This window comes from Oratosquilla oratoria, chromosome 14 (assembly GCF_046742065.1).
Source record: "Oratosquilla oratoria isolate Oo_2021 chromosome 14, ASM4674206v1, whole genome shotgun sequence".
NCBI classification, from domain to species: Eukaryota; Metazoa; Arthropoda; class Malacostraca; order Stomatopoda; family Squillidae; genus Oratosquilla; species Oratosquilla oratoria.
In genome coordinates this window covers 27,613,341-27,623,970 of record NC_134790.1, presented here as the reverse complement: position 1 = coordinate 27,623,970, position 10,630 = coordinate 27,613,341, and the positions used below count along the sequence as shown (strand labels likewise).

Sequence of the window (10,630 nt, the reverse complement as noted above, 5' to 3'; positions counted from 1 at the left end):
AGTATTGTAAATTTATAAAAGTGCATATACTCATAATCAAATCTTGTACTAGTACCAGCGGAATGTCACAGTACAAAAAAGAACAAGATCAAATCAAGGTGAAAAATAATCTGAAAGCCATTTGGTAATATGCTTTCTTGACATTTGATACCTTCTTTTGTCCAGGCCATCAATTGTGGTCGAACAGAAGATTTTTTTTTTCCCCCGTTCTATTCTGTTGTGTTCTTGTACTAAGCAAACTATGAAGGTGTAGTCAGGTTAGGCCCATCCCTTAACACTGCCATTGTGAGGAAATATATGCATATCTGCTTTATATCTGCCTGCAAGGCTTCGCTGCTAAATTTGTAAGGTATTACAATTAAATCATTGGGCTTAGTTAGTTATTAAACTTATATTATTGGCTACAAATTGCCTCTCATAGTGTGTGTGTGCGTGTGTGTCAGTAGCTGGAGTAGATATATTTACAATATATATATGTATATTTTTTCCCACAAAAATGTCATTCCAGCCTATTTCTTGTAGTTCCATTTGTTTTCCAGTTATTATTTTCAGGTGTGTGAGCAGATGATCTATTTTATATTTTTTGTAACTTATATTTTAAAATATTTTACCAAAGCTTAAGTCATATTAATTGTGTGAAAATTAAAATAATACAATATATGGATTGTAGTTTTATTTGTGAAGCAAAGCCATAGCCTGATTTACTATGGATAGAAATTTAATAAGTAGTTTTTCTGTTCAGCCTGTTCACCATTTCAGTAAAGCAGATAGGAAGCTCGCTGGCTGAGCGGGTTAGGGCGTCATTACTTGCGGCGAAGGTCGAGGGGATGGCAGTTCAAATCCTGCCACCAGCGAAGTTGAACCAAGGGCATGGTTCATTAAATTCCATGCTACAAAGCCCTCTGTGAGGGGCACCGTCCTAGCCTTCCGATAGGGGGGAGTTTGTGACGTTAAACAATATCAAGATAACTGGAATGAATAATAATAATGATAAAATAATCTTCATCCCTTTCATCTTCATTTCATCTAACACTCCCTGTTTCAAAGAAAAGTAAACTACAGGTACATTACATTTCCATGTAAGAACTTCCTGTTCATCAGTTCTATTCCAGTATAGCGCAACACATTTTTCACTATTCTTTTTTTTATTTTTTTTTTTATGTTAAGCTGAGCTTGGTTAGGTTAGAAGCTATTGGATAAAGGAAGTTTCATGTTGAATATTGTTTACGTGTTTCTGGGATTTAACCAATCCATCCCCTGCAAAAGATCATCACTCATTAATTCAGTTACCTATGTTTATATTTACTTCAACATCCTGACCACAAACCTCTATACCTTCATTTACTCCTTCCATCCACCGTTCTCCTGATCTACGCCATACTCTCATTCACAACACCAAATGTCAAAGAATCTTTCAAATATTTTATCTCGCTCCTTTTTTCAGCATCTTGTCCTTCCATAGATGTCTCGGTTTGAGAATAACTTGTCTGTTTTTATTAGCTTATGGAATTGGAAGGAAGCAGTCACCGGTTATTTTTTATGAGAAAAGGTGGAGGAATTACGGAACACGTTTAAAAGGCCTTGGATCCAATGCAGGCCTACTGTCTAATAGTAGTTTAAGCTCAGGCGTAAGTAACGCTGCACTCGTCTTGCGGTACAAATGACAAAAACACAGGTAAATAAAAACATTTAAGTACTGAATGTGATATAAGTTTCCTTGTGACATTATCTCTTACTTTTGCAGTCTATCTTTACATAATAAATATGGGTTTTCATTAATTAGAACACCACGTTTCCAAGTCAAACTGGAAAACGCGTGGCTTACACAAATGTTGAGTTAACAATTTTTGGTATTAAAATATACGATACTCAATTAAGCAAGCACTGGAGAGATTTGTTGAAGTGTTAATTGGTCGAAGATTGGAAAACAAGACCAAAATCATATACGACATTTTACTTTCATTTTGTTCAGACATTCGAAGACTCGTTGAGCGTTCGAAATGAGACAAGATAAATGTGTACAAACCGTCGTTTTGATTTGAGTTCCGCATCCTATGAAGTATTTAGATCTGTGCTTTGTTTCCGTACGTGTCCAAGAAAGTGCTTAGAAATCGTTCCCGAGCCTGTGAACAGAACAAACATAAGATTTACATTCAACAGCCCATTCTGTAACTTTGTCGTAGGTTTGAACAAAATGTCTTGAAAAGGTGTAATATGTAGATACTTTTTAATCTGTAACATCGGTCGGCACCTGTTTATTTTACAAAACAGCATTACAAATAGTTTCAAGAGAAAATACATTACTTTGTTCAATTGAATAATACTCAATACAAAAAATGCGTCTATTGTTAGATTAATATTGGCGGAGCTCAAAAATGAACAAAAATATAATCAAAACGATATCTAGAGAACTATGCTCATAAAGTTGTGAAGTTTTAAAAACATTTCCGCGAAAGAGGATTTGTAATAAATCTAAAATTTATAACTAATACAAACTGCGAAAATAGGACAGTGAAAATAAGAAGCAAGGTAAATAGCAATGCCCGCCAAGGATACTTAATGTGATCTTTGGAAACAAACATTGCCTAACTGTATTCTTGGAAGACACTAATCAACTCACCTGTACTTCAGGACTCAGGACCTATTTCCCAGAAGGACGGAGAGTGTCTTCCACGCGTCTCAAAAAGACAAAGACGCCTGTATCTCAGAAAGACAAAGAATGCCGTGGTAATATTCCCGTATCACGCAGGCACGTTTTTCAATAATTTCGTTTTTTCATTTCGAAGAACTACTTCTATGGAATGGTTACGTTAGGTTTGATTAGAATATATTAGGTCAGGAGCTATTGGACAGCGTAAATTTCATGTTAAATATTCGTGTTTGCGTGATTCTGGAATTTTACCAATTCCTAACCTGTGTCTAAGAGGACACAAAAATGCTTCATTTGTGACTCAGAAAGACAAACGATGCTTCGCCTTTTCTTCAAGATAATAAAGATTCTCATTTATACCCCAAAGAAGACAAGTTGGGCCTGCCTTAAGAGGACAATGGCCAACCTTTAAGAGGACAGTGTCGTCGCATACATCACAAGAGGACAATGATAACCTTACTTGTGCCTCAGGAAGACAAGGCCCCAGGACCTCCAAGAGTAGTGGCTCGGCTAAGACAGCGGTACGATATTCTTCAAAATTTAATTTCCCATCATGGTTGAGGTCCATTCGTTTGAGAAGCACCTCTGGAAGGAAAAAGAGATCAGTGACGGAATGTTTTTTGTCACAGCCCTTGGGTGCCCCGGACATGTCAACCAAAAATGAAGATTAAGCAAATTTTTTCGGGTGAGTTGTTTTATATGTCATTCTTCATACTTTTCCTCTTCCTATTCTTCTTTTTGTTCTTCATCACCTTCTTTTTATTCTTCGTTTTCTTATTACTGTTAGTATCATCATTATCCCGTTTATTTCAACACCTTCACCTTTCTTTGTGCCCCAGTGCATCTTCGGACACACACACACACACTTTTTTTTTAACGTCTATGTGGTCGGGTTAATGACTTCTTGTTCAGGTTTTTTGTTCAGCCAAGGGAAAATCCCTCCTTCCATGGCCAGTGTGTTCATCTGAGGGAAAGGGTTTGTTGGTCATCGTCTAAAGGGGTTACAGTGGGGTATTTTTACTCCCACATCCTACCTCCATTCGGATTACTAGAATATTACTTCGTTAACAGAAATCTAGACTTCTTTAAGAACATTTCATGAGTATGTCTAACATTCGTACAGGTTTACAACTTCTTAGTTCATCATTCAGCTTTGCTATTTATGACGAAAAGGTAATTTGATATTTGGAAATTTGAAACATAAAATATTGTAACCGAAGTCGTTTTTATTCAAACGAACTCTCAACTGTCGGAGCTGGTGAAGCCCGTGGAAGCCCAGTGTGATAAACCCTGTAGGCCATTTAGCATGGAAGTGTACTGTGCTTTAACGATCTTATTCTGGTTGCGTCAAGATTATTTTGTAGGCGTGACTGATGACATTAATGTTATTGATGGAGTCGCATTGACGCGGTCGTTTATGAATTGATCTCTTTTATTTGTTTATTTGTTTATTTTGTGAAGACATCCTGGCAGGTTGTAGGAGTAGAGGAAAGATGCATAAATAGAACAAGAGTCTATTCCTCGGCTAGTTTCACACTGTAGTGCTTCAGAAGATGGACAACAGTGCACAGTTCTTCCTGAAGAAGCACTACACTGCGAAACTATTCCAGGAATAATCTTTTGTGCCATTTGTGTTTTCCATTTACTTGTTTTTTATATACTTGTTTGTTTATTTTACTTATAAACAGAACTAACGCTTGTCTTATTGGGTATGTAGCTTCACAAACTCACGATCACAACATATGTAGGGAGGAGGGGCTTTGAAAAAAGACTGAGAGCGTGTCGGTACCATTACTACCACCGCTGTCACCAACAGGACCATCACCATCATCACCACCACCAACAACAACTCCAACATCATCACCACCATCACTATCTCCACTGCCACAACCATTACCAACATCACCAACAACAATAATTGTTTATTAATGTCGGACATTTTCATTCAGGTATCTCACTCTTGAGTCTTATATCTATTCTATATATGTTTCAGGAGTTTTTCCCCCTTATAAGGGGGGTTGCCAAGTCAAAGGCACGCACCCACTCATTCCATTCCGTCCCAACAGCCTTTCCTCCCTCTCATCATAGCTCCTCCTGGATGACGGGTCATATCCTTAGTATCGACCGAAATTCCTTTGCTTCGTAGGATATTTGTTATTGTATTTATTTTATTTTATTTGTATATTTATGTATTTATCTACTCATTTATAAGTTTATTACCGTATTTTGTTGTTTATTTATTCGTCTATTTATTCATTCATTCATTTGTAGATTTATTTATCTCTTAATCTATTATTTTTTATTTATTAACATATTCAATATTAATTGATTTGTTGGTACATTGTGACAAGTTGATGAAGGTGGAAAAAGAAGTCACGGGTCTAGTTCCGAGTTCCTGAGTTTATTCCTGACCCGGTTTCGCTCTATGCTTCTTCAGAGGAATGTGACTCTGGAGTGAAGCTGGCGGTATACATAGTCTGAGTAAGACCGCTTTCCCTCCTTGGAGGTGGGTTACGTTTGATTGTACAATGGTTTTTAATACAATGAACAATAGTGATAATACAGGATACAATAAATTGTTGTGATGTTATTATAAAACAGCTCCGGTGTGTGTTGAATGTTGATCGAGGGTGTAACAGTGTGACTTCTTTTTCCACCTTCATTAATTGATTTATATATTCACTTTTTTATTCATTCACAAGGTTGCTATTATTGAAGATAAAATTAATATTGTTACAATATATTAATTTTAAAAGAGCCCTCTTATGGTCATTTCACTCTTATCAGCATGATGACGACCTTCATGTATTCAATTCTGTCTAACGACAGGCGATTCTATTCGTGCGAATGAACCTTAACGTCAAAAGAGCTGGAAGTCCAGCGATAAAGTATCCGGATATGGGAATTTTTCTTCTTTGTCTCCTTCTCCTCCTCCTCCTCCTCCTCCTCCTCCTCCTCCTCCTCCTCCTCCTCCTCCTCCTCCTCCTCCTCCTCCTCCTCTTCATTCTACCACGGAGGAAGAGGATGTCTAAACGGACATCCTGGTTGACCTCTCCGAGGTAGGGGGATGAGGAGAGCTTTTCCTGACCTCTTCCTCCTCCAGTATCGCTGTGGAATGTAAAGAGTTGATTGATTGGTGTTGGACGTGAAAATATAATTTCTTTGACTCCTTACCCACCGTGGGGCCATTTTCCTTTCGTTCTTGATACTATTTCATTCATATTCGTAACACCCTCCATCTTAGGTAGGGAAAGCGTTTTATTTGGTCTCGGGACAATAAACGGTTCATTATGCTGATCGGGGATGAATTTGATCCTTCATTGGTCACGTGATAGGATAGATTTATGACGTCATGTCGAAAGGGCTGATGGAGATCAATCGAAGCTCTTCAGCTGCCCTTCAGTTGAATGATTAACTTCAATCTGAAGGAAAAACATCAACCATATAGGCAGTGATAGAGGGGTTGATGTTAATAACTTAGAAGGGAGAAATGTACTTTTCCTTTGTTTATATACATGTCTTTATGGTGTTACTTCTATTTACTCTGTATTTTCCTGACCGCAGTCGGGCAATTTTATTCATACGAAAGAAACCGATCGAAAAGCAAAATAATTGGATGTGGTGGCAACTCAGCCACAAAGCCGGAAACATCTGCTATTTATGCACATTTTGCCATAAACATTAAACAACTCTGCAAATATTTATGCTCATTTAGTTGTTTATATAAATCAAAAATTATTAAATTGATGTATGACAAATTGGCAAATGCGTTAAAATGTCAAATGTTGTTGGCGAAATCTTGTAAACATTAACGGTTTGAGGATGTGAAAAAGGCGCCACACTGTTTTCGAGTTTGTTTTGGAATACCATATTATGAGGTTAGTTGTGACATTAAGAATTAGAATTATGCAAATATATATTTCATTTTCGTTTATTTGATAAATTTTTATATTCATTACTCCCTCATAAAGTGATGTATCAACAAAAATATCTGTGGAACTACAACGAAATACATGTTTACATTATCCAGAAATTATCATACATGGGTTTGGTTCTGATGTCCCCTGCAGTATTTGGTATATATTATGTTCAGTTCAAGATCAAACTATCTCAGCCTTTATCGTCGCTGTGCAGAAGGGCTAAAGTTAAAACTAAACTTCGTTTATCTTCTCAATGTAAAGGAATACAGTCTTGTTGCATCCAGGGTAATGCAGGGTGAATTTAATAATTTTACAAATAGGTCTTGCTACACTGCTTCTGACATAGGGCAGTGGGTGAGATGCAGGGATGACCCGTCATCCAGAAGGAGCCAAGATAAGAGGGAGGGAGGGGAGTGAATGGGAGTGGAGTATGTGGGGATGGAATGGGTGGGAGTGGATTTTATGCTTATGTTTTTTGGCTACCTCCCTTGTAAGGGTGAAATAGCCATTGGTATATGTATGTATGTACAAATAGGTAGATAGTTACATGAATGAATGAATAAATGTGTTCTGACAGATAAATAAATTAGACAAGTAAATGAGTGGATGAATAAATAGATAAATGAATGAATGAACTGATAAACTAGTAATTAAAAATGGAGATAAAATCACCTAACTAAACACAATCTACTCTAACCTAACCTAGCCAAGTCCAATCTAACTTAGAATAACCTAGATTAACCTGATTCAGCCTAACCTAACGTAGCCATGGGAAAGAATTCCCCCACGAAGCTGTTTATTGGGGATTTGGGGGTGGTGAATATCCAGGAAATAAATATAAGGAATACATAGATAAATAAAAATACAAATTGAATTAAGTAAATGAAATTCCATAGATAAGCGAATTAATACATAGATAAGGTATTAAATATATATTTAGCAGATGCGTGAGCGTCATCTCCCAGGACGAAACGGTCACCCATTCGAGATGGGCCGAGACAGCTCTTGCCAATCAGAGTTATCTTTACGACTACCGTGGGTTTCTTCTTCAGCACGATCTCCCCCCCCCCTCCTCTTCCCCCCATCCCCTGCCCCCCCAACCTTTCCCAATCCCTCTCTCCCCCCCCCCTCTCCCTCACCTCTTCCCATCACCTGATGCCCACGGCCTTCCCTTCCACCCTGTAGTCTCCTTTTCCATATCCTCCCTTCTCTTAGTCTCAGCTCTCCTTCCCATTTTTTTCCTTTCCTTTTCCATTTCTGTTCCTCTTCTTTAGTCTCTGTCCCATCATCATCCTGTGGTCTTCATCCTTTACCCTTTCTATCCTGATTGCTCCACCCAGTCCACTATTTCCTCCTCATTACCCCATCCACTGTCTCTACACACACACACACACACACACACACACACACACACACACACACATGTAAACACACAACTCGTGGTGCAGTTGGTAGAGTTCCCGGCTGCCACTACGGCGGTCCGGGTTCGAATCCCGCTCAGAGCTGAAGTAATTTCAGTATCGCTGCGCTGCGAGTCGTTACTCCAACTCTCGTGGGTGGGGAGTTGGGTGTGTGTGTGCGTGTAAGGTCACATCATTACCCATAGATCGGTCATGTATGAGCTCTGAGCTCTCTTCCGAGAGGGAAATATCTGTCGATCACGAGTCCAACACGTGATCCAAGACCATGGTGAATCACACACACACACGTGATCCAAGACCATGGTGAATCACACATAAGTCCGCATACGTGCGCTTAACAAAGGATTACAAAGGAAGATCCCGCTGACAGGAGACCATTTGGTCGGATGTGAAAAAAAATATAAACAAATAAGTAGTAACTAAGATAGATAAATAAGTAATGATAAATAATAAACCAACTGATGAATAAAAGCTAGTAATAAACAAGCAGATATATTATAATAATTTATGATAAATAGATAATCGAAAATAAACAGATAAATAATGATTAACGATAATGAATAAACAAACAAGATAAAATAAATGTAATATCCCCGCCCTCCCTTGACCTCAATCCACGGTACTTTCCCCCCTCCGGCCCTCTTCCTCCAAATCTATCCTGTTCCTCCCCTACATAACTACGTACTTACCGACGAGGTCTTTCAGCACTTCGTCTTGTTCTTCTCCGGGAGGCACGTTGACCACAGCCGCCTTCAGGAGCTGAGCCATCTCGTCCTTGGACACATGGCCATCGCCGTTGTGGTCGTAGACGCTGAAGCAGTCTGCAAAGAGGACGTTCCAGTAAGGTCGTAGATTCTGGTAAGTGATCTGGAGTCTTTAGATGGAGCGGCACTTGAAGGAATAGTGTCTTTGTCTTTGCCTTTGAAGGTCTCAAGGAGGACATTCCAGGAAGGTAAGTAAATTGGAGTCTTTAGATGAAGTGGCACTTGAGAGAATAGTGTTTGTCTTTGAAAGATGCAGGACGACAGCTGCGGGAGTTTATCTATTAGGATAGAAGCGCTGGTTAAGTATAGTTCACAAGAATAATTCTGAAGGACTGGAAATATATATATATATATATATATATATATATATATATAATATACATATATATATATACATATATATAAATATATAGTATATATATACATATATATAGATGTGTATATATATATATATATATATATAAATATGTAATATATATATACATATATATAGATGTGTATATATATATATATATATATAAAGTATATATATATATATATTTATATATATATTTATATATATATGCATGTATGTATATGTATGTGTATGTATGTATGTATATATATTTTTACACGAGATTTTGACATTTCTTGTTTCATCTCACGGCAAATTTTTTCCTAACAACGCTGTAATACATGCTTATCTATGCTATTAATTATATATATATATATATATATACACATATATATATACATATATACATATATATATATATATATTGTTTAAGACAAATGAGAGAGTGATAGGTGGGGAAGGGTAAACGAAGATGGGCTAAGAATACATTTATTGTTCTTACGTTTCGGTTATTATAACCTTCCTCAGAGAACTTGTTACAGAACATCTTGGTCACAACATTTATACCCGTAGTGGGGGAACTTGTGAAGCTTCGAGTGTCAGGTTTTTTCTAGCGCATTTATTATTAAGAGACTGGCTGCTTTAGATAGGCATATAAATCCTTCTCTGTCATTATTATTTTCTTGGACATTTATATGTGCAGCTTCAACTGTCTTTCTCATCTTCTTTTGTAATCCTTTGTGTAAAATTTCAACTTTACTCCATTCGGGAAGGTTGTTGCATATTTCGAGGTGGCGGACCAGGGCGTTAGTTGGACGTTCTGTGTGCTTTTAAATCATTCCTGATAAAGAATTAAAATATCCAGGCGGCCTGATAACCAAAACAGAAGGCAAAGCTAGAAAAATCCACGATAAATCGAACGCCCAAACCAGCGGACCAAACGACCAAGCGTCCGGATCAAATGACCATACAGTAACAAAAAACCTAGTCACACCGCATTTCATTACTGTACCTAATTCTGATAAAACCGAAATTATTGATAGATATTTACTGAAAGGTGGCATAAACATCGCCAAGGTATCATGTAATAAAATAGGTAAAATGTTTAAAAACCACACTAATGACAACAACGACCTCAGTGTGATCTACCGCATTCCATGTAGTGGCTGCCCCTCGGCTTATATCGGTGAGTCAGGTCGAGGAATCGAGAAGAGGATAAACGAACATAGGAATGATTTAAAAGCACACAGAACGTCCAACTCCCTGGTCCGCCACCTCGAAATATGCAACAACCTTCCCGAATGGAGTAAAGTTGAAATTTTACACAAAGGATTACAAAAGAAGATGAGAAAGACAGTTGAAGCTGCACATATAAATGTCCAAGAAAATAATAACGACAGAGAAGGATTTATATGCCTATCTAAAGCAGCCAGTCTCTTAATAATAAATGCGCTAGAAAAAAACCTGACACTCGAAGCTTCACAAGTTCCCCCACTACGGGTATAAATGTTGTGACCAAGATGTTCTGTAACAAGTTCTCT

The 10,630-nt window shown here is 37.6% G+C and overlaps 1 protein-coding gene across 1 annotated transcript in view; it reads right to left on the bottom strand.

Moving 5' to 3' along the window:
- Nucleotides 1–717: 717 nt before the first annotated feature.
- LOC143032533 (calaxin-like) overlaps nt 718–10,630 on the bottom strand; it is a 43,623-nt gene continuing 33,710 nt past the window's right edge. Inside the window, exons 4-7 of the mRNA XM_076197400.1 lie at nt 8,681–8,812; nt 3,111–3,235; nt 2,027–2,123; nt 718–969 (exon numbers count right to left, since the gene is read on the bottom strand). Of these exons, the coding sequence (XP_076053515.1) occupies nt 2,064–2,123; nt 3,111–3,235; nt 8,681–8,812 (317 nt within the window). The 3' untranslated portion in view covers nt 718–969; nt 2,027–2,063. The remainder of the gene's footprint in view (nt 970–2,026; nt 2,124–3,110; nt 3,236–8,680; nt 8,813–10,630) is intronic.